The 24,594-nt window shown below is 41.3% G+C and overlaps 1 protein-coding gene and 1 long non-coding RNA gene across 3 annotated transcripts; one reads left to right on the top strand and one right to left on the bottom strand.

Moving 5' to 3' along the window:
* The first annotated feature begins 6,019 nt into the window (after positions 1–6,019).
* On the top strand, positions 6,020–11,009 carry LOC310714049. Its single transcript, XR_014529555.1, has 2 exons — positions 6,020–7,726; positions 8,968–11,009. It is a non-coding gene; the product is annotated as an uncharacterized lncRNA (long non-coding RNA).
* A 2,876-nt stretch (positions 11,010–13,885) lies between these two features.
* On the bottom strand, positions 13,886–19,960 carry LRRC30 (leucine rich repeat containing 30). 2 transcript variants are annotated; one of them, XM_083518828.1, is made up of 3 exons: positions 18,032–19,960; positions 15,609–17,662; positions 13,886–13,999 (listed from the first exon to the last, which is right to left on the bottom strand). In XM_083518828.1, the coding sequence occupies exon 1, from the start codon at positions 19,649–19,651 to the stop codon at positions 18,755–18,757; it is 897 nt and encodes a 298-aa protein (XP_083374954.1). In that variant the 5' UTR covers positions 19,652–19,960; the 3' UTR covers positions 13,886–13,999; positions 15,609–17,662; positions 18,032–18,754. The 2 variants fall into 2 exon arrangements, with proteins under 2 accessions (XP_083374954.1, XP_083374953.1); XM_083518827.1 differs by having other exon boundaries at positions 13,886–17,662.
* Positions 19,961–24,594: the final 4,634 nt, after the last annotated feature.

Below are 24,594 nucleotides of genomic sequence, written 5' to 3'. Positions count from 1 at the left end.
ATTCATTTTCATTTCTCCCTGGAGGTGGGCAAGGATTATTCACATGTTATGAGCAAGAAATATTGTGACTTCCGCAAGGCCATCCACCAAGGCTGGGCCAAGCTGCTTGTAAGGTTTTTATTCAAATGAATCACCTCGGTGGAATAATTGTATCTAATTTATGCATATCTAGAATCCAGTACAAATGTCAGCTTAATTTAACTGATAATTATCAGCCCGTCATTATTCTTCTAGAATGTTTCACAAAACGTGCACATTTCTGAGCCCAACATGATCATTTTGTTGGGCTCCACCCTAACCACACATTGTTTTCTTAACTAGGAAACTGGAGCCATGAGTGGCCAGAAATCAGTTTTTGTTGTCGTTACTGTTTTTATGTATATGTAAAAAAGCCCCTTCCTCTGCAATAGCTTAGGTGTCTGGAAGCTAACACTCAAAACCAAAGCTGAGCTGAAATTTCTCAGAAGACTGTTTTCTTCCCTCCAGAAAAAGGCCACTTTGTGAAGATTCTCCACAAGGTTTTGTGGTGGCTGGCCATTCCCAATGCCCGATAATGATGCAAGATCCAGTCATTGTGGAGGATTCAAAACGGTGACCAAGTATTTTGTTCTGCTGGGGGCTAGTGGCGCTTACCAGAGCTTCTTCTGGGCAGGGCGAGGAGAAATGAAGGCGAGACAGGTCAGACCCTTGGGTAGCTCTTGTGGCTGAGCAGTGGAATATGTTGTCTTAGCAAAGGACCAAGGTCATTTAAAAGCTTCAGAAGACTGGAAGGACCTGCCCTTCCAGTGTCTACACCTGCTCAGGGAGCTGCCTGAAATCCTTGAAGGACCCATAGTTGATTCTACAGTCACATATTTCTGTGTAGCTGTGGAGCAGGAGAAGCAGATAGATCCATCTTCATACTAGGGCAGTGTCAAAGGGGATTCTCAGGCCTGTCTTTTCAAGTGCAGTGACCATAGGTGCTGGCTCCTGGGGACTCTTTGGCCCCCCTCAATCTTTTTTTGAGGGGGCTTCCCCTCATTGTTGAGGATGAACGTGGAGCCGGGTGCAAAGGGACGTCAGGACTTCATGTGCGTGACACCAGGGCATCATGTTGGGCCCCTTCAAGGTTCTTCAGAAGATGGCACTTCTGGCAGTGACCTCCAAATGTAAGTCCTTCTTGGGGTGACACTGAGACCCAGAAGGTGGGGTTCCAGTAGACGCTGCATACTAGGACTTTCAAAAAGCTTTTAATGAAGTCCATCTCCAAAGACTCCTGAGTAAACTTAGGAGTTATGGGATAATACAACAAGTTTCTTATGGATTAGTAACTGGATTAGTAATTGAGACTCTTAATCTCAGGGTTGTGGGTTCAAGCCCCAGGTGGGACAAAAGATTTCTGCATTGCAGGGGGCTGGACTAGATGACTCTGAGGGTCCCTTCCAACTCTACGAATCTGTGAAAACTCAACACATCTCAGAAGAACAGCTCTGTGTTTTCTGCTGCAAAACCAACTCAATAAATATCAAGACACCATGGGCAAAGATACAAATAGAAAAATATTGACGGAATATGTTTACGAAAACAGATAAATGTCAAATAGAATTTGGTGATGGCAGTAAGCATTCCCAACTTCCCCAGACTGTTAGGAAAATCCAGAGAAAATGTTCCTCAGATGTTACAAGCTCGTTAAACTGGGCATGCGTGTGAACCAAAGGGACTACCTTATTATGCAAATACACTTGGCTTTTCCTTCAGCCCAACATAAAGCAAGTACTTTGAGTTGATACTCTGATGTCTGTCACCACCCACCAGTTCTGCAGTGTTCCTTATACAGATGCACAAACATAAACAGCACACACAATCCCAGATTAGAGCAGAACAGCAAAAAAAGAAAAACAAACCTGATTGGAGAATTTTGCCATGGGAGAAAAAAATGACAGCTCCTCAGAAGTGGAGACAAGAAGCCTGGTGCTTGTCTCCTGAACAACACCGCCATCTGCTGCCCATTTCAATTGGTTGGGTTTTTTTTGGCCAGATCTTAGCAAAATGTTCACATACAGAAACACAGTCTTAAGACTTTATGGAACACACACCTCTACAAACAAAACTACAGTGGTACCTCAGGTTAAGTACTTAATTCGTTCCGGAGGTCCATTCTTAACCTGAAACTGTTTTTAACCTGAAGACCACTTTAGCTAATGGGGCCTCCTGCTGCTGTCGTGCCACTGGAGCACGATTTCTGTTCTCATCCTGAAGCAAAGTTCTTAACCTGAAGCACTATTTCTGGGTTAGCGGAGTGTGTAACCTGAAACATATGTAACCTGAAGGGTATGTAACCCGAGGTACCACTGTATAACTTATAATGCCTCCACCATCACACTGAACTGGTTGCGATACCTTTTTTTGTAGTGCACGAGCAATCAGAAGATTCAGACCAACTCTTGCAAATCTGGATCTGATTACTTAGAATCATAGAGTTGGAAGAAAGTCTGAGGATCATTGAGTCCAAACTCCTGCAATGCAGGAATAGGCAGCTGTCCCATATGGGGATCAAACCTGCAACCTTGGCATGACTACCAACATGCTTTAACCAACTGAGCTATCCAAGAAGAGAAGGCTAATGGGACAATTGCACTTTTGTTATTGTGTTTTTATTTTTAAGCTATTTTAGTTAGGCATTTAAGCTGTAATCCTAGCCATGATTTCAGCTGGGCTTACTCACAGATAATTGGGGTCAGTTTTTACAAAAGAAGTATATAAATATTATAGATAGATATGTTATTGGTGAATGCCCAAGAACTATGTTTTATTTATTGCATTTTTATCTCACCCGTCCTCCAAAGTGGCCAGAGGAGAATGAATGGTTCTCCCACACATTACTTTCACAACAACCCTGTGAGATAGGCTAAAGTTGAGAAACAGTGCCTGCTCCAAGATCATTCAATGAGCTTCGTGTTTCATGGCTTTATTCCTTGGGAATAGGATTGAAAGATGGCATAAAATTACTTAAATGAATAATGGGTGTGGATTTGATCCCAGTTTTCCCCAGTCCTAGTCTAACATGTTAACTACTACACTGTGCTAATTCTCCTGGCAGGGGAAATGATGTGGTTTCTTACTGTGGAAGATGCTCTGACTTAGGATTTTGCCATGCATCAAAAGATGTGGGGAAGTTGGACTGGATGCCCCCAAGGGTCAGGATTCACTTAACCTGTCAGTGGAAGCCCTGTGCAAGGACTTGTTGCGGGTGGTGCTGCAGTCTAAACCACTGAGCCTCCTGGGCTTGCCAATCAGAAGGTATGCAGTTCAAATCTCTGTGACGGGGTGAGCTCCTATTGCTCTGTCCCAGCTCCTGCCAGCCTAGCAGTTTGAAAGCATGCCAGTGCAAGTAGAAATAAATAGGTACCGCTGTGATAGGAAGGTAAATGGCGTTTCTGTGCACTTTGGTTTCCATCATGGTGTTCAGTTGTGCCAGAAGCAGTTTAGTCATGCTGGCCACATGACCCAGAAATATGTCTGTGGACAAACGCCGGCTCCCTCGGCCTGAAAGCGAGATGAGCGCCGCAACCCCATAGTCGCCTTTGACTGGACTTAACCACCCAGGGGTACTTTACCTTATCTTATGCAATGGGGCTTTCTCCTCCCATGCCCCCTGAAATTGGGTCTGGGGGGATGTTTGGAGATCTCCCAGAACAGGGGACAAGTTGAAACACTTGCACAGATGGAACAATTTCAAGAGTGTAATGTTGACTTCCACCTGGTGATTCCATGAAAACAGGAAACTAGAAGTGTTACTGAAAAGGTGAAAGAGAAATTCTTAATGCTATGTTATCATACTGAGACAACATTAAGAATTTCGCTTTCAACGTTTCAACAACACTTCTAATGGCGTGAAGCTGAGGATAAACAAGACTGTGTTTGTGTTACACTTGTGTATGTGTGAATCTGCCAGTTTTGGTTTCTCTCACTTTCCCAATATTGAATTCAATTCTCCACACCAGTTTGTTATTTATTTTTAATTTTTAAAAGATGAATAATAAAAACATGAAAATTCATTACATTTTTGTGTGAATTTCTGCTAATGTACACATTTTTGCAAACCAATTGCCTCAAGTATAGTGCATTAGGTAGGTTATTTTTCAGCAATCTGTGCATTTATCTGCACACTTTGACCTAGGATATGCATTTTACTTGGCTGGAGAATGGGTGGAATCTACACACATATAAAAACTGTTCTGAATTTTTTTAAAAAAGCATTTAAAAAAATACATTGAATTTTCCATAAGGCTCACCATCACCACCTAGTTGCACATTGTATATTGCACTTAAAACACACTTAAAACATTTGATTTGCAGCTGTATAGCTGAGTCCCTGCACCACAACATGCACAGAATTTGATGAATTTCGAGGGATGCTTTGTGTTTCATCTTTTTTCTTCTTCAGAAAATGAGAATTAGTTTTAAGTTTGTTTTTAAATGTGAACTAAATCACATTCCCCTCCCCCCCCAGGTTTTATGGCATGCTTTGCACCCTGTAGAGAATCCATACCTTTCTCCTCCCCCCTCTTCACTCCGTCCTACAATGGCCTCATGAAGCCACTGGTGAATGTGAGTAACGTAGATCTGTTCTCACTCCCCTGCCTTTCCCATTGTGACTTGGCATAATTCATAAAGCATGTCATGTCATGTTTTGAAAGGCCTTTTTAACCACAATCCCCTATATAGTGAACACGCAGTGCCTTTGAAACTCTAATATGTGTATCTAATAGACAACAAAAATAAATACGGAATTCCTTTGACTTCTGTTCTCTTGCTCAGGTTGCAATTCCCTCTCTGTTTTTTGGGCTCACTGGTACTTTGCAAGATTACTTTAGATTGAAGGAGCTGTAAGATCTGGATGCATCATTAATTATTTAACATGCATGGGAGATTATTATGTTTCAAGCCTTCCAAATCAGCAACGGGAAGCTTTGTTCATATATCTTGTATCTTGGGACCTTTGTGATATTTTTGTGGAGGGGAAAAAAATCAAACAAACCTCTGCTGTCTTTTCAGAAGGCTGCATCCTACCACCATGTAAGCTTTCTTCTGAACAAATGCTACTGAGGTTATTGGTTAAGAAGGAGAAGAAAGATAAGAAGGATGTTTGCAAGGATACAAGGAAAATCTTTTTTTTAAAAACTCCCCTCCCATTTGCTTTGCAATGTGTAAATTCGGTGGAGGAAACATATCTCAGCCTATGTTTTGTCCTTATTCAAAATCCTTTTGAGAAAATTTCAGTGCTGGCTGTGGAATCTTGGTACCACTATCAGGACAAATATTTCTTATTGAAAGTCAGGAGGACAACCATATAATGTATTGCTCGTATGGGGAAATAGTGGGCCAAGTATTCACTGTGGGGAGACAGAGAGTGCATAATTTCAGCCCTTGAATTCACACACATTTTTGATGACAACAGTGGTGGTGTGTATCCAATGAAGGACAACAATGATTATTATAAATAGTTACAGCAACTGTGATAGCAGCACAATAAGCCCTAAACGGCCTTGGTCCAGTATACCTGAAGGAGCGTCTCTACCCCCATTATCCAGCCCAGACACTGAGGTCCAGCGCTGAGGGCCTTCTGGTGGTTCCCTCACTGCGAGAAGCCAAGTTACAGGGAACCAAGCAGAGGGCCTTCTCGGTAGTGGCACCCGCCCTCGGTAGTGGCACCCTCCCACCACATGTCAAAGAGAAGAACAACTACCAGACTTTTAGAAGACATCTGAAGGCAGCCCTCTTAAGGGAAGCTTTGAATGTTTAACAGACCACTGTATTTTAATACACTGTTGGAAGCCGCCCAGAGTGGCTGGGGAAACCCAGCCAGATGGGCGGGGTATAAATAATAAATTCTATTCTATTCTATTCTAAGTGAAAACTTACCTGCTGCAAGGAGGGCTCACTGCATGTTGGCTTCTGGTGAATCCTTGCACCTGAGACATCATGCACATGAAAAGCAACATTCAAGGCAAAAAGAACAAAAGGAAATGTACCGGTAGTTTCCATAGATACTGATGACCCTACTATGAGGTCAAGGTCCACCTTCCATTGATTTTTTTTCCATTCAGGGCATTGCTGTGGAAGCTCAAATGGTTCAGTGGAGATCAGACAATGTTGTTGGCTTCTCTCTGTAGTAGCTTCTAGGTTAGTTTGGATGGAAGAGGGGAAGAGTGCATCTGGAAGGTCAGGAGAACGGCAGAAACCTTTACAAGATGGGCTTAAACTTTGGAAGGCCTTGACGGGAAGAGACCTGAGATCTTCAAACTGTGCAAGTTTATTTCTGAAGCTTTGGAGTCATCACTGTGTGTTTGATTTTTCTAGAAGCAATATAACAGTACGGGACCGATACAAGGGGAAATGACTAACACACATCCTGTTGAAAATTGGTAAGTTTCAGCTAGCTGAAGAGCCATCAGGTGGTCTGCACATGTGTGGCTGTCAAATGGATTGTCACAAACAAATTGTAGCCTTGTCAGTCTCACATGTAATTGAAACAACCCAACATGTAGGCAAGTACTGATTTCCCTTTCTAAAGCTCTCATCGGTCTATGATTGAAGCTGGTTCGGGTGCATCAGCTGTTGGCATCTGTCATCAGGAATGTCTTGATATCGCCTAATGCTAGCAAGTTTCATAGTTGGCATTTACCAATCCAAGCACATTTGGCCAGCCAAAGTAAGACAAATTGAAAGTGTGTTTGATGAGCAGCTACATCCCAGCAGGATCACTTTTATCAGCCACTTTCCCCTTTGTTTTGCTTCCTGACACCATCCTGAGCAGTGACATGGGGGTGCACATGTGACTTGAAGATTATGGGATCAGTGGTGGCGTGCAGAAAGACCAGAAGGGGCTCTAGGTATTGAAGGAGGTGTTTAAAGCGGAGATAACAGCTTGCTTCTATCAAAGTTTGGGAATGTGAATCTAGTATTTTTCTTTTAGAGCCATCACACAGAAATGATGATAAAATGGCCTACTGTGATCCTGCGGTTATGAAAGTCCATTCAGGCTGCAGGCTTTGCTGAATGCTTTCCCCGCATGTAGCTTTTCATTCCTGCGAAGATATGAAAGTGCACTGTGGAAATGTGAAATGGACATCCAAGATATGCTGTATTTAATCAGCGAGAGACTTCATCAAAAGCACTGTGTGCACATAATGCCCAGAAGTTATGTGCTGAGCTAATGACATATGAGAAGAGAGATTATACACTTTCCAGGAATCCCTAAATATACTATTTGTTAAATTGGGTGGCGCTAGCAGTGAAGTGACAGATACCACCGGGGAAGTAAAAATAAAAGCCATGTAAGAACAACAAAGGCTTGCACAGCCTTCCTGCAGTTCTGATGGATAGTCCTGTTGTTTACCCCAATGAGAGTATTTTGGAATGATACCTGTGGAGGAAAAAAAGTGTGAGAAACTATAATAGTCTCACGACTCAGAGTTCAGTAGTGGCCAGGACACTGAATTGGAAGCTGGCTGAGGAACTGGACCGGGTTCCTATCTCAGCCTGATATGGATGATCAGGGACCAATGAACCTGAGACTGATAGGGAAGGAACGGCCCCACCAAAACCAAGTTGAACCATTGTACCAGAATGTGTCTCCTTCCCAAAGCAGGAACAGTTCTGTCTTGCCTGATTGAGTTTCCTGTTGACTCTTGCTAGAGGATCTTTCCACTGTAACATTGCCTGCTTGCACATCTTCATGCAGGTAATCTACTGAGTTGCATTTTCAGTTTAATGGGGTCTCTTAAGTCCTTATGATTGGTTATATTTCCCTAGTGCGTCCAAATCAGAGGTGGGGAAACTCATGTCCAAGGGCAAATGTGGCCTTGCAGGCCTCTCTCTGTGGACCTTGGGATGCTCTCCATGGCATAATCCACACAATTGCTTCCCCAAGTTTTGCCCCTGCCCCTACACACCAGTCGCCCCTGGAAGATGGTCCATGAGGGAAAGTGCCCCTCAGGCTGAGAAAGGTTCCCTAGCCCTGATGTATGCAGAATGAAAACTCCATGTGCATGCTTGCCATGTGCAGTAATTGACACATGTATTTCTCATTAATTCTCCACATTACTTCTCTTGCCTTTAGCAAGCTACTGTCCTCCAGACGTTTTGGACTACAACTCCCATCAGCCCCAGCCAGAATACTTCCATTTTTTATTTATTGTTACATATGGAAAGGAGAGGCAAGTAACTCTTTGTCATGTGCTGAGCCATTTGGATGCCTCACTAGGACCAACACATGGAAATACATTCCATATCACAATACTGGAAGAATTACTGCATGTATTGTTTATTTGACTTCACATGGTAGGAGTTTTAAACTGCTTTTTAGAAAGTTGTTTTAAATTGCGTTTTTCTTTAGAAGGTTTAATTGTACAGTCGTACCTTGGTTTTCGAACAGCTTAGTGCCCGAACGTTTTGACTCTCATTCCGATATGACTGTTCCGGTTTGCAAACTATTTTTGGAAGCCGAACGTCCAACAGGGCTTCCGCAGATTCCGATTGGCTGAAGGAGCTTCCTGCAGCCAATCAGAAGCCATGATTTGCTTTTCAAATGTTTTGGAAGTTGAGCGGACTTCCAGAATGGATTCCATTCAGCTTCCAAGGTACGACTGTATTAGTATTGATATATTCACTGCCCTGGACTCCTCTGGAGGAAGATGTGTGTATAAATCTAATAAATAAAATAAATGTTAGCATATTTCTGCTGTAACATAGTTTATTAATGTTAATATAGTTTATTAATTTATTCAAGAACTATTTTGGATACTTATTTTCCATAATTTTTGAATACATGGTTTGCGTAGGATTGCTTCCTTGTATGTGAAAATTGTCATTTTGTCTGTGGTTTTCTCTTTTACTTTCAGGCCATGGATCTTAGAGGACGTAGCAGTTCTAATCAATCTTGAAAGAATCATTACACTGAACATTTTGTCCATCTTTCTGCAGGGAACAATCACAGAAGCTATTACACTCTAGAAAGATATCAGAATGAGGAAAACAAAGGGGGTTTTGTGTGACAGTACTAACCAGTATGGAGTACCAGCACCCCATTTTTAAAAAAAACCAAAAAGAGCAGAGTAAAACAGTTGTATTTGTGTTACAGAAAGCTGTGGATAGAATAATCTAATAGTATGAGGTCATTTACAAATTGAGATCGTACATCACAAGGAGTGTAAATCTTCTACAAAGGTTTCAGGGGAGTAGAGGGTGAATCATAATGCCTATCCCAGAATCCATTCTTTCCCCTTCAAATTCACTAAAGTTTCCAAGTTCATTCCAAATTCCAATTTTGGGAGACAACTGCATTTACTTTCAGTCTCAAAACTGGAGGAGTCACAGCATCCTTAAAGTGTAAAAGCCTGGAATAATCACTGTTAAACAGTGGGTGTACTAAACAACCTCAGTGGTTTCAAAAACAATTTAGGTAGAGGTATTAAGGATGTGGTTTTGAATACTAGCCCTAGAGATGTGCATCCTGAGATAAGGATCAGTTTTTCTCCTGTTCTCTACTTCTCCATCTGTAAAATATAATAATACTTAAGTTCCTGAATATTTCACACACAAAATTCCTGTTTTTGAGATGTGGGTTTTTTATTTTTGCTATTGTATGAACAGGAGACTCAACTAAAAAATTGTTCTGAGTTTTTATCCTATATCCTGCTTCTATTACAGCGTGTGAGGATGAGAATGTGGATGTTTATCTGAGAATGTTTTGTCAGTGGACAATTGATGTGGCGTTAATTTGACTGGGGTGGACTCCACACACATGTTAAAAATGTGTGAAAATAAAAACCGTATTGAATTTGCTATGGCTCACAGTCGCCGCCTAGTGTCACAATTGTATATTGCACTTTACAACACATTCAAAACGTTTTATTTGCAGCTGTATAGCTGAGTCCTTGACTGTTTTGGTGGTTTCCTGCTCCAGTACACCCTCCTCCTGCTTCCTCCTCCTCCTCCTCTTCTAAGGCACCAATGACTGCCTCAGTTAGATGTTGACATTGGTGGACTTATTTGAGAGCAGGGGCAGCTCATGTTTGGACATCCAAATATTGTGGGACTATGGCTGTTATCATCACTGACTGGAGACTCGACTACATTAGTAAAGAAAAAGTGCTTTATATGAGTTATAGCTCTGTGACACCAGATGGTGCTGTGGAGTCTCGTCTTTGGCCAACAGGATTTCCCTTTATGTTTAACTGAATCACTTTTTTTAATGTGTCTAGATCCGGTCTGGGACTGTTGGGAGTTGGAGTCAAGCAACAAGTTCTAGAGGGTCTAGAAAATAATCTCCTAGGAAGGTTTGATAGATGGATTTTGCTTTACATGCAGAGCTTTTGTTATAGGACTGGAAAGGAATGTTTCCCTGCACTGGATTAACTATCAACTATTTATTGTTTTCAGTCTGTCTGTGTGGCTTGCCTCCATTTGGATTATTTTACCAAACCACCAGTTGAACAGCACACTTTTAGGATGGGACCCCTTGTTTCTACCTGTGGGATGTAGACTGATTGTGGAAGAGTTTGTACTCTGTGTGTTAAGCAGGATCTGCCTTCTGAGAAAGAAAGCCTGCACAATATGATCTTTCTTTGTCTGGGGTTGAATTCTTTTCCATATTTAAAGAAATATGACTACAATCATTCAGCACAACAGGATTCAGTTGCCAGTCTTGGCCTACTAGCCCGCCTGCATGCTCACTATAACCTCCTTTGTGGATGCGTGATTGACAGATGTGAACACAAAAACTGCTTAGCTGGCCCAGAGTGCCAAGAAACATTGTGTGAACAAGTGAAATGCAAGGCAGAAAAGCACACACAAAAACCCTACAGATGACTGCAGAGTTTTGTTATTTCACTGTATCCGTGGTATGTTTTGAAAGCACTCTTATCCATTCTGTCAGTTACAATGAGGCAGGCATCCAGAAATTTCTATTTTCAACTCTGTTGTCTCTCGTCGGGCTTTATCAATACAACATTCTTTATCCTTGACCTAATGACCCGTTGCTATTACGTTCCGTGAATGTGGACACTTTTGGGTCTAGAAGAGAGAACAGATTGCTGATGAAATGGCACATGGAAGAAATCTTGGTGCTAAATTTAGATAAAGCTTGACTTTAAAAAAAAAAAAGGGGGGGGGGAGAGACATCTTCAAGCATGTGTTTCCTTTCCCAAGCCAGCCTGGTGTACATTTTAAAACTTAAAATGTGCATCAGGTATTGGTGGTGGCGTTGGAGGGTGGGGGAAGTATATCAGATAAACTCCAGATTGCCTGCCAATATGTGTTTGTTTAAGCCAGATCTTTCAGATAGATCAAAGGAGGCCTAAATTAGTTGTGTGATAACTGGGGATAATTGACTAGATCTAATTTTGTGCTTCTGGAAAAGCAAGATATAAGCCCATTCAGAAAAATTGTCAATATCTGCAAGGCAATCGATTGCATTAGAATTGAGCACTCTAAACAGTTGAGTGTTAACCCAGATGTAGGGTTTACCATACCTTTAATGGCAGTAAGAGATTATATTAGTATATTCAATTACATTTATGAGAAAAGGCATTACAAACAGCAGCACAGCCTTTTCAACAAACTCAAAGATTAATACACGCACACAAACACACACACACACATGGTACAGAGAGAAGGTCTTTAATGAATTGACTCCAATATTTTTGAAGCCTGTTGTGGATTCATTTGTTTTTGAACAGAATTAATGCTGTATTAAAATAAATTGCTAACGTTTTTATTTCCCCAAAGGGGAAAGGATTATGGGTGCGTCACAAGATGGACAGAGATGGTATGCACTGATGAGTAGTTAGTGGTCACAAGGACTTTAATCAAAACTGAATTAATTTGCATTTGTGAAGGGATTATTTTTCTATATATGCTTTCACTTGATCGGGGATGATCTAACACTATTTATAGGTCTGTATATCAGCCTGCTCTCAGAATGGGAGTCTGTTTACTTGTGAACAATTTCAGGACTTTCTATAAACAGTATGTGTGGGGTCTCTGGAGACGGTTTGAGTATACAAAAATACAACACTAAGAAGACTATCTGTAATGTGAATGCCATCATCATGCAGCCCACTGAGGTCACATCATAAAGCATAGCAAAGGGGATTGTTGAAAGCAGATGGCTCCCATGAACACTAAGTTAGTTGACCTTGAAGAAGAAGAAGAGGAGCTTGGATTTGATATCCCACTTTATCACTACCCTAAGGAGTCTCAAAGCGGCTAACATTCTCCTTTCCCTTCCTCCCCCACAACGAACACTCTGTGAGGTGAGTGAGGCGGAGAGACTTCAGAGAAGTGTGACTGGCCCAAGGTCAACTAGCAGCTGCATGTGGAGGTGCAGAGACGCGAACCCGGTTCAGCAGATTACAAGACTACCGCTCTTAACCACTACACCACACTGGCTCACACCACACTTGACAACCTATTATCCAGGCTTTGGGGAACATTCCAACTCAGGAAAGGTCTTAATTCCTTGAGGTGCGCGAAGCTTTTGCTACATGCAGATTAATGTCCTTGCACAAAATTGAATCGGAGCTTTCATAGGGAAATAAATAGCCTGGCGAAGACACCCTGGTCCCCACTTTCAGGTTAGCATCAGCGAAAGAAAGTGACTTGGAAACACAGTGGGGGGAAGTTGCCTCGCAGCATTTGAAGCTGCTAATGTGAACTTAGGTAAAGGGACCCCTGACCATTAGGTCCAGTCGTGGCCAACTCTGGGGTTGCGGTGCTCATCTCGCTTTATTGGCCGAGGGAGCTGGCGTACAGCTTCCGGGTCATGTGGCCAGCATGACTAAGCCGCTTCTGGCGAACCAGAGCAGCACACGGAAACGCCGTTTACCTTCCTGCCGCAGCGGTACCTATTTATCTACTTGCACTGGCGTGCTTTCGAACTGCTAGGTTGGCAGGAGCAGGGACTGAGCAACGGGAGCTCACCCCGTCGCGGGGATTCAAACCGCGACCTTCTGATCGGCAAGTCCTAGGCTCTGTGGTTTAACCCACAGCGCCACCCGTGTCCCTAATGTGAACTTAGTCTAAGTATTAATCACCACATTAAACTGAGTGGCAAATCTACCTGGACAAGTTCATAGAGCCTGTGATATAATAGTTCTTTCACTGAGCCTTTCCCTGTTTTGAATTTCCTTTGTTCATCCTTAATACATTTGAGACAAGAGTTTAAATCCATTGTCTGGGCATTGTCTTCCCTTCTGAGTTTGGAGTTTAAAAACTCAGCACCAGAGTCAAAACAGGAAAATCAGCCATATGGTTTTACTTATATGTGTATCTTGCATACTCGACCCATAAGATGCTTTAAAGCACATTTTTTCTATTTTGACTTTTCTTGCTAATCACTCTGCTCTTGGGGTTTAAAATACACTTGCTGCCTAGAGTCATTCCTTAGAACCAACTAATAAACATGTATTTGCATCCATAAGAGAGCTTGCAGGTAAATGTATCTCACTTTCATGCATTCTATTCCAACCAGCACTGAGAACATTTAATCTTGTGCCTGGGATGGGCTTAACATCTCATACCCTATCACAGCTATAAATGGAAATTTCACACTATTAGAAAGAAGAGGCTCTTAGATTTCCACTGTGACACCAGGGTTCATTCTATTACTGGAAGCACTTCATATTTAGAAAAATGTATATATTTATGATCTTTTCTCCTTTTTTATTTACGTGCTAATCATGCATATTTGCATTAATAGACTGTGTTTATAGCCTTAAGGAGAACAAATATAATTTCTCACAATTATTTTAGCACAATAATAAACAACATTTCCCAAGCTGTGGGCAATACAGAATTATGATGCAGTAAAAGGCTTGTTCCTCCCCCCCCCCCCCCCCAGTGAAATGTGCCTACCTGAGTATCATGTAAATGCTTGCCAGTCATTCTTTCTTCCTTTTAATTCTTCTCTTATTAGAAGAGTAAATATTGATACAACACGTTGGGCTTACTGTTCCTGGGTAAAAGAGGATTCATCAAGAAAGGGGATTTCAGCATTGTAGACAGTAGTTAAAGCAAAAGATTTGGAAATACGATGTGGGTTTGCATGCCAAAAGGCTTCTGTTATAAAGGCTGCAATCGTGATCGCAGTTATGTTGCTTAAATCCCAATGAAATAAGGGAATTAAAAATTAATTGAGCAGAACTGCAGTTCATATGCATAAACCAAAGAGTATCGCGCACTATCCTACATTGTTTTGCATGTTCCTGTAGCAGTTATAATTTTTGAAACTGAGGATGAGGAACTATCTGTGTTTTTAACTAGAAATACAAGGCACATTTCATTTGCGAAACTACTGAAATTTTGATATGAATACCAGGAGATTTTTATGCCCTTCTTTCAAACCCCCCAACAACTATTTATACCAAAATCTCAGTAGTTTTCTGTGTGAAACGTGCATAGTAAGTCTAGTTTAAAAATTAGGTTGAGGAACTAAAAAATAAGAAACATAAGAAGATTTTTTAAAAAATTAAATTTAGGCATTAAACCAGGTTGGAAAACCCTTGGCCCTCCAGCTATTGTTGGGTTCTGACTCCCATCAGCCAGCATGTCCAATGATCAGGGATGATGGGGGTTGTAGTCCAGTAACATCAGGGGAGGAGGGCACCAGTTCCCCAGTTCTGCTTTAGTTCTTTTCTTAAACTAGGCAAAGAGAACCCATGGGTCTCCAGATGTTGTTGTGCTACTACACCTTTCATCATTCCTGACCATTGGTCATGCAGGGTGGTGCTGATGAGAATTGAATCCCACAACATGTGGAGGGCCAAATGTTCCCCATCGCTTCCTTACAGTGAAACACAACCCTATGTATGGCCAGTTCTGTCCTGTTTCCTGGGAATGCTCTCAAGCTGGTATTGCCCCAGACCAATGCAAACATGCAGTTTGGCTCTGCCGGGAGGTTGGGATGGTGGTGGACAAAATGAAGCAGGGTTCAATGCTAATGTGAAGGGATAATTTGCCTCATTACGAATGCGCTGGAACGTGCAATTGTGCAGTTCCAGTTATTTGGTTTGCTGTTAACAGTACAGTCCCATGCATAATTACACAGATGTAAGTCTCGCTGTGTTCAGTAGGGAGCACTCCCAGGTAATTCTGTATAGTATTGCAGCTATAATTATGGGATGCCCCCCTTTTAAAGGAAGATTGTTTATATTTTAGTGCTTCATCCAGTTAAACTGTTTTATTAGGACAAGGGAAATATTATTGTTATTCTGCACCATCATCACTTTCAAAATACTGGTGTTCCGCTTTATATCCTATTCCCTTCTTTATCCACACATCTCACTATTTTGATTTTTTCAAATAGATTAGCTACTGTCTGGGGATCTTTTCCTTGTACCATCTGCTGTTTTTCATCTTGTGAAACAGAACCCTAAACATTCCTGCAGTGCCAATTTCTCTTAAGCTGCCATACAAATTACAATGGGGAGATATCACAGCCAAATCATATCATAACTAACTTCTATTGCCTAATCCTTATTAGCTGATAAACAGATATCTCCCCGGCCCAGTGATTAATGTGACAGCATCAAATGTACAAATGATGCAATCCTAAACTTCCTTACCTGGGAGCAAGCCCCTTCTGAACTCAGTGGCATTTGCTTCTGAGTAGACACGGATTGGATTACTCGGTAAAAAAAACAACCCTTAACATATAACTGTCAACAATGGCATACAAGAGCCAACATTCAGACATTTGAGATGGATATTTTAAGTACAATTATCATCCTTAAAATTAGAACCCATTTGTATGTATAAATAGTGTACGCTCACGTGAGTCTTAAAAATGTTCTTGCTGTGACCGCACTTTTCAGCCAGGCTCTTGATCTTACATGAAAATACTGAAAAGCCATATTTACATAATAAAACCAGCGTTAATAATAAGCAGCAGGACATACATTAGCATACAGAGAAATGAAACTAGTAGATTTAAAAGGCCTGGATAGTGAAATGAGAGAGAGAGAGAGAGAGAGAGAGAGAGAGAGAGAGAGAGAATTGGTTCCATTGTAGAATTGCTCTTACTCTCAATATGTTTCTCTTCAGCCAAAATCTTCTATCCCAACATAAGCCCATTAAGTTGGCTATGTCTCTTTCAGGCAGCAGAACTCACGTCTTTGCCTTCTTCCATGTGGCATTGCTCTTCATGCTTCCCCTTACACTTCTCTTTTTCATGCTAAACATATCCAGTTCTTTCAGTTGTGCCCCATAGGGCTTGTTTGCCACAGGACTCACCACCTTCATTGTCATTTGTTGCACTGACATAACTGCTACCAGGAAACTCTGTCAAAACACTCAAGAGTTTTCTCAATCCATTTCTCAGTCCATCAGCCTTCAGGTCTCTGTGTGTGTTTCCCCTTTGCTATATATTAAATATACTAGCTCGCTCTATGTTTATTTCAGGATACAGAGCCATAAAAACCCAAATACATCCCTATATATATGTTTTGTAAGAAGAGATGTAAAGGAGATATTAAGGGTACCCAATCAAAGATAAACTATTTTAAGCCCCACTGATTTCAATGAGACAGTGATGAAATATTTGACTTTGAAATCAATCGGATTTACAAAGTGCTGAATTTGGTGGCATTGTGCCCCAAATATATAGCAAAATACCCAGTGGATTTTTGTATTGTATATTACATTAATCAGGCATTGACAATTCAATCCTATGTATGATGTGAGTATCACTGAGTACAATACAGCTTATTCCCCAGTAAGTGTGCAGAGGGGTTGCAACCTGAGTTGATTAATTACATGATACTTTTTTCTTTCTTTTTTTTGCAGATACTATTCCTCAGTCTCATATGCCTTCTCTTTCTCCTTAATTGCATCCAGGGAGCTAGAAACTGCTGAAGAAGTATATTTAGGACTCCTGAATTTCCCTTCACAAATAGCTCCAAAGTGAGATGCAAATCAAGTTTACATCCTCTACAATCTGGGCAGCCTGCTCACTTTTGAGGTATTCCATTAGCACAACATTCTCAGGCAATATACCCCGTTCTGCATCATTACATCTTGTGCACCGAAACTGCAGAAGCTGCTGACGACATCGTTTTTAAAAGTGCATTTCACAGATACAAATTCCTGCTTCTGAAGTGAAGGTTTTCTTTTTTTAAATGGCTGTCATGAACTTAAAAGTTACCCAAAGCTTGTATTCACATTCACAACTGTCCCAGATAGATAAGTTCTGGTCAATTGCCAGATTTTTCCTTTTCCATTATTTCTAGCATTTAGGGACCTAGCCCATACAATAGGTGAGGGGATAGCCCTGCATTTTGGATTTATGAGAAAGGCAGGTAACCTATTGCTTCTTTAGAAAACATTCATGAAATACATTTCCACAAGGACACTAGGTAGAACCACCTCAGACAGGCATCATATGATATGTGCCCAGGCCAAAATTTTAGAAAAGGAGGCAAGTAATGACTTCAAGCCTTAGAAGGTTTCTCCTCATAAAAAATAGCTATTTGGCTCGCCATTTCTATACACCTGGGCAGAAAACTGGGCGTTTCTCATGCACAAGCCCCATTGACAAGGGGTGTGGACATGGCCATGCCCCCACTTCTCACATCACAAGCAACTATACATTCCATCAAGTACTTGTTGCGATGTACGTTACCTACCGTATTTTTCGCTCTATAACACGCACCAGACCATAACACGCATGTAGTTTTTAGAGGAGGAAAAGAAGAAGAAAAATATTCTAAACGAAATAGTGGATATATGATTTTTGTGGTTCATGCTGTGGCCACAGACATGTGATCTGACAGTGAGTTTGGAGTAGCCCAATGCAAAAATCCTGAGGATCCATGTGGATCCATGCTTTGTAACCATGGAGGAGGGAAGGAAGGGGAACCATGGATCCTCTGCTCACGACTGCAGCAGACCCCCCCCCCCGCCACCCGTAGGCATTCGCTCCATAACACGCACAGACATTTCCCCTTACTTTCTAGGAGGAAAAAAGTGAGTGTTATGGTGCAAAAAATACGGTAATGCCTGCTTCAAGATTTTGAGGTACTAGTCGTTTCCATTCTGGACATTTTTCTCAATTGCTGCAAGATTTATTCACCACCTCTTTCTACAATATCTTTTTAGGTAGCAACTTGCTTGTCTGGGATCAAACACACTGGAAAATTAATTGGACTGAACCACAGCCAGAATGTAGTAACAGATAACGCGGTATAGGTCACGGAACAAAAACACATTGCTTTGTAACCAGATCAAGCTTTTTTCCTAAGGAATCAGTTCAGCTTCTTGTGGTTTGGATTTCTGTAGCATCCCCCCCTCCCTTGGTACAAGACACTAAACAGGAGTTTAAAGTGCCACTGAACTTCACAAGACCATCACATCACACCACATCAATATGCTTTATATTAATGTTATTGAAATCTGACAGGTGGGAAAAGCCTGAAACTGCTGTTGGCTCTGTATTAATCTGATTACAGCTAAATAAAGAGAAATATGTCAATCCCTGGGGTTCCTCCTCACCCCCTGCCATCCTAAAGGATACCTCAGCACTGCAAGGATACATACTATTTGGAAAATACATCCATTGCACAGTCAACATAAAGTCAATGTACTTGCTCAGGGGGAAAAAAATATTGCAACCGTACTCCAACTCTTGATGAGTGCAGTAAAAGCTACTGATCAGAAATATTAAAGAACTCAGTTGAGACATGGCCACCAGGTCTATCCCAAGCAAAGTGTACATTTATGGGAGCTCGTTTTTATCTTTGAGATAACTGTAGAGCGCATTCAGTCCTCCATCTATAATCTGTGGCAGTGGCTTGGACAAAGGGTTGTGCACAATGTGTAGCCCCTTATCCATTGGATTCCAAGCAATTTTTGGCAATCGGCGCAGCAAATAGAGTTCATCTGGAAGCATTTGAATGGAATTGTAATCAACATTTAGCAGTTCAAGAGCAGTGACTGAGCAGATAGACCTTGGCAAGCTGCGAATCTTGTTATAATCAGCAATCAAGATCTGCAGGTTGACTAGAAATTGGATACTGTCTCCAATGTTTTCAAGCTTGTTGCAGCCTACATGTAGAAAATCTAAATTCCGCAACGCAAAAACACTTAGGGGAATGTAAATGAACCGATTGTTGCTGAGGTTCAGCTTTCGCAGGTTTATCAGGTCTGTGATGCTCGAAGGGAGATGGGAGATGCAGTTGTGAGAGAGGCTCAACACTTCCAGCTTCTTGCAGTGTCCGAGTTCGGCCGGTACTTCCGTCAAGCAATTCATGTTGACAAATAAAACCTTCAGGTTCCTGAGTAGCCCAATCTCTTTCGGCAGAGACCTCATGCGATTCCCACACAGGTTCAGCACCACCAGCCTGTCAAGTTTCGCCAAAGCAGGAGGAAGGACCACCAGCTGGTTGTGGGAGAGGTTCAGTTTCTGGACCTGTGGCAATCCCCACAAAAAGTCAGGCGTCCTTGTCATCCCTTTCATGATGAGGCTCAAGCTGACATACTGCAGTCCACGCTTCAGGAGTGCTCTTGGGTCTTTCCCAGAGAGGAGAGCGTCTTCCCACAGAGGCAACTTCTGACTCCTCTTCAACAGCATCGTGCTTTTCTTCTCTTGGTTCTTGGAGTTCCTTCCACCCATAAAACCTCCAGCTTTGCTGATTCTGCTGAGGGAGGTTTTGTTTTATGGGCTTCTGCAACTAACACCTGGCAAAAGGTTTCAGCTTTCAGGAGGTTCATAAAAGAAGATCCACCCAAGAAGAAGTGCAAAGACTTTGAAGAGCACCTTTCCTGCTAAACAGCCTCTGCAGCTGCTGAAAGAAGTTTCACTTTTCCAGGATGGGGCTTAAAGATGTTTTCCTTGGTGCTATCTGCTGTCATGACACGCTGGCGACTGACACTTCTGAGCAAACCTGTTCCATTCAAGCTGAATGCCACGAGGCAGCTGTCACTGTCATTTTGTCTGGGGCTTTATTGGAGAGATACGCATCCTCATTGCAAAGAGGTCACTGCAGTGCTGTATATAACTTTACCATGTCAGCTTTCTTGGATTTCTGGAGCATGAGGTAGCAGCAGGACAATTAGGAAGAGTAACTATAAAAAACATGGAGAGAGGATGATCCCCTCCCCTCTCTCAGTACTGTTTATTCAGCTGAGGAACAACTTTCGTAATAACTTTCATATCTACAGCTGCAATTTTTTAAAAAGAGGGAATTCCACACATAAATTTTATTTTCGGATTCAATTTTATTCAAATTCAAAAATAATCCAGGATGCCATTTTCGGAGGTGAATTCAAGGACATGTGTGCTTCTGCTTCCCCATGAAAATGGCAAGAAAGAACTGTATACTGGTATGGTGCCCCAAATTTCATCTTTATTCCCAAGATTTTGTGGGTTCATGATATTGCAAATGGATTTTTTTCTGTCTACAATCCTTCACCCACTTACCTGGGAATAAGCTTCACTGCACTCAATGGACCTTGTTTCTGAATAGACATGTATAAGATTGTACTGGTAACAATTTCTAAAAGTCAGCACAGTTAAACCCCGCAATTACTTCCTTTGGGAATAAAAGTGCTTAACTTTGAAAGGATCGTACAGATCTGAATGAGGACAATCAAGTTGACTGATTTGATTAAAAGAAGCAGGAATGCACCTGCTTATTTCAGATAGTGTTTGACCACGGGCAACTACCATGGAGAGATAAATCACATTTTGCTCTGCAGCTGGGACTCCTATTCCAAAAAGGAAACACAGCCTAATGCTCTGTGAAAAGAATATATTATCAACAGATTTTCACTTAACAAAACAAAACCACCCTTTTATACAGGCAAGTATTGTACACAGGCACATAAGTATACAAGTGATAACTCTTTCTATATGGTTGGAAGACAAAGCCATTCTGAACAGTTTGCCTGGAGTCACACTACAGTTCAGTACCAACTTCTGACTTCCAGCTCCCTTCCCATCCCTTTCCTTTGGACCATGATGTCCTGAGGGCAGAGAAAATGAAAGAGAAGTTGAAAATTAATTGAGCAAATACAATCTAATTCTAGCTGGTATTAAGTTTAAAACAATTGCATGTTTCTTAAACTGAAAGCACCCTAGACTTGATGTTTGTTCCTCATAAAACAAAAAAACTTGAAAAAGGAGCAAATCAATTTGACCAGAAAGGATGTGGATTCAGCCAATTGCGTCTCAAGTTCATTGAAATAACGAATGAAAAGAACAGGCATGGAAGTAATGTAACCAAAGCTGCTTCGTAGGGTTAATCCCGGATTCATGACTGCTCTACAAATTTCACAGGCAGAAGTTAAAGAAACTCTGGAATATCAATAAGTCATTTAAAACAAACAAACTGCAGGCAGACTTTATTAAACCATGTCCCACTTAGTCCATTATGGCTTTGTCTTGAATAGAGAATACTGACAGTTCATCCTTTAATATTTAAACTATTGAGTAGCTCCAGCTAAAGATAACACATTGATGAGAGAATCCCAGTGATCCACTGTAGCAAAATATGACAAGTTCTCAACAAGTCTTATTTTTCAAGGCATTCATCCTCCACCAGTCACTGTAGCTTGCTGGTTTGTCTGCATCCCTGGTTCTGGAAAAAAGAAAAATACTGATAGCGGACTTCCTAAAGGCACCACTTTAGGGTTTGTCTATCATGTCATATAATGTTTCAGTCTCCTTGGTTATCTCCCTCTCTCTTTAATTAGTGCCCAGTTCTGTCAGGTAGGAAAAAGTGCAGGCCCTATTCTGAAGAGACGAGTTATAAAGCAAAAGTCTCTTTTGATCAGAAGTTGCCAATGGAAGAACTGGGCAATAAGCCATAGAGAGATAGGAGCCTAGTAATTAGAAAAGAAAGTAAAAAGAAAAAGAAAAAAAATTTGAAAAGGGCAGAAAATCTTTACTTCTCTTGTCCGTACTGTTTTTCATTGAGAATGATCCCAAGGTGTAGATTAAAAAGAACAAGAAACTGTAGAAGAATGGAGCCCAGCAAGTGGGAAGAACTTGGTTTCAAATATTGCACCTTCCAGTTTGAACAGATTGTCTCAAACCATATTTTAATGAGCAGTTCAGACAGCTTTTTGCATTCATTATGTCTGTTCTCTGCATTTATTCCACTGTCTTATACAAAATAAGAAACCCCATCCAGCAGCACAATATTGTACTTTTTGTACCATGAACTGAAGGAAATTTTGTTCAAGGATGGAGAGTTCCACCCACTAAAGGGGCCCTTACTAATTAAACAGTAATTCAGGAGGGGAGAACAAAGGAAGAAAGAGGGGCTGTATCCAGATCACTCTGCTTGGGCTGAGCCAACCTGGGTTGATTTAGTCTGGATCCCGCCAAATTCTTCTGATTCAGTTTGGGCAGATTTGGGTCACAGCCCTGATTTGTGTTAACTACAACTGTGGCTGTTCGTGGACTGTGATAGCCTGACCGCCGTTGTCCATGCTCTGGACTGTTGCAAAACACTCTGTATGGGGCTACCTTTTTAGACAACCCAGGAACTACAGCTAGTGCAGAATGCGGCTGCTTGGTTAGTGAGTTGGAGCAGCCTAATGGAACTAAGTGTAGGGTTGCCATACGTCCGGAATTTCTCGGATATAGCCGGAATACTGCAGTCGGAAGCAGTGTCCAGGTGGAAATTGCAAAAATCTGTGGGAAATTTCTGGCGTATGATAACCCACATGGGCAGTGTTGTTTTCCTTAAAAAACAACAGCACAACCCTCAACAACTTTTGTGTCTGGATTTTCACTTTTCAAAATATGGCAACCCTAGTCCAGGAGCAAAGTACTTGAAGTACCAAAATGCTTCCCACCAATATCAATCATCATGGACCTGATGATTGACAGGGAAGGCCTCATTGGTGGAATGTTGTGGAATGCCTTCCCTGGTCTCCCTCCCTCCCCCTCTATATTAAGATTTAGGGGGAATTTAAAACATTCCTATGCACCTAGGCATTTGATGGCCAAAAGGTACTGTTTGACAGTCTTGGAATTATTATCTGTGAGGTTCTGTGACTGTTTTAAAATGTTTTTAGATGTTTCTAATTATTTTTAAAATGATATATCTATATAAAATTTAAATTGTATTGTTTTACTACTTTGTTGTTTGTAGCTTCTTTGGGAGGAAGGACAGGACAGAAATTTAATTAAGTGAAGCAAAAGTTAAAGCTTCGAAATACTGTTTAATGCCACAGTGTTTAAGCAGTGTACCATAGGCTTAAAGCAGAAAATCAGTTCAAATTAACCATAACTTCCTAAGAACACTTAAAAATGTTGAAATAAAAATGTCTTTGCCATGCACTGGAATTTCAGCAAGGAGGGAAGTTGAATGAGGGGGTCTGCCTGGTCTTAATATTTGGGAGCATTGTTTTGATGGCACAAGCCTATGATCTGCAGATGGCTGATATCCTCTCTCATCCTTTGGATCCAGTGCTATGAAGTTTGTCAACAGCAGAAGGATTACATAGAAAGACAGACAAAGCCACCCAGAGTGGCTGAGGCATCGCAGTCAGAAGGGCAGGGTACAAATTATAAAATTATTATTATTAAAGCTTACTCACTGAAGAGGAATGCCACAGAGGAAGAGGATGAACCAGGCAACTCTACTGCAGAAGGTGAAAGCTGACTTTGGAGAGGTTGCATAAACAGTTTTCTTCAGTGGCAATCAGGGAAGAGAGCAACAGTAGAAGGGCGCTGTGTTTGTCACTTACCAGGCAGTGTCAATCAAAACCTGTGAAAGATCATTTAGAGGTGAAGAGGCTGCACATGGCCTACAGAGTGTCACCAATGCACAAATTGTAAGACCGTGGAAGAAATTTCTGTCTGAAAGCAACATCAATACCAGTCTGATCACATTCCTAAATGATGAGTGGCAGAAAAAAGATTATAGAGAGAAGCTGAGGGAGAAGGTGCTCTTCACGACAGTCAATGGGAAATCTGTAAAATAAAAAAGACAGCAGCAAGGAGGTGCCTTCTCCCTGGTGCATGCATGAAGAAGGGGAATGCAGGGCTATGTCTGCATGCATCCCTTGCTACTGAATAGAGCTCTGCGTTGCTGAAACATATGTATTGGTTATGTGCCTGGAATTTTGTGACAGAATTGTGGCACAATTGTTCCTGAAATGAGGTGGTACGACTTGCAGCACTCTGACATTGGGAAAATCACCTCAAGGTTTGGCAGAGATGTATTTTTTTAAAAAAATAATTTTTATTAACAGACCAATCAAATCAAATCAAATCAAATCACATAAATACCGAATTACAGAGCCTAATTTTAAATTTTTGTTGGGGGTACCCATATTTCAAGTTCCAAAAGGAATCCAATCCTCTTGTTGCTGCTGCTTTAAAAGTCCACAAATCTGTCCAAATGATGTTCACAATTCTGTCCAGTCCTTTCTTGCTGTTTTCCACATCTCTTCTAGTTGTTTTCATATATTTTTCCTTTCTCTTTGTCTTTGTGGCCTCTGATAGTCTCCATAAGCAGGTTCAAACAAATTTATATTCCTGTGTGGGTTTTTCCGTTCATCCAAGAGTCATATTTCAGACAGCAGCAGTATTCCATCGCA

Source organism: Podarcis liolepis (assembly GCF_965112155.1).
Source record: "Podarcis liolepis genome assembly, chromosome: 8".
Classification (NCBI taxonomy): domain Eukaryota; kingdom Metazoa; phylum Chordata; class Lepidosauria; order Squamata; family Lacertidae; genus Podarcis; species Podarcis liolepis.
Note: the sequence above shows the minus strand (reverse complement) of the source record. Positions and strands in the feature narration are given on the sequence as shown.

What these genes read in the sequence shown, in the direction of transcription:
- LRRC30 (XM_083518827.1), bottom strand. Translation starts at nt 19,651, where the DNA reads ATGGGTGGAAGGAACTCCAAGAACCAAGAGAAGAAAAGCACGATGCTG.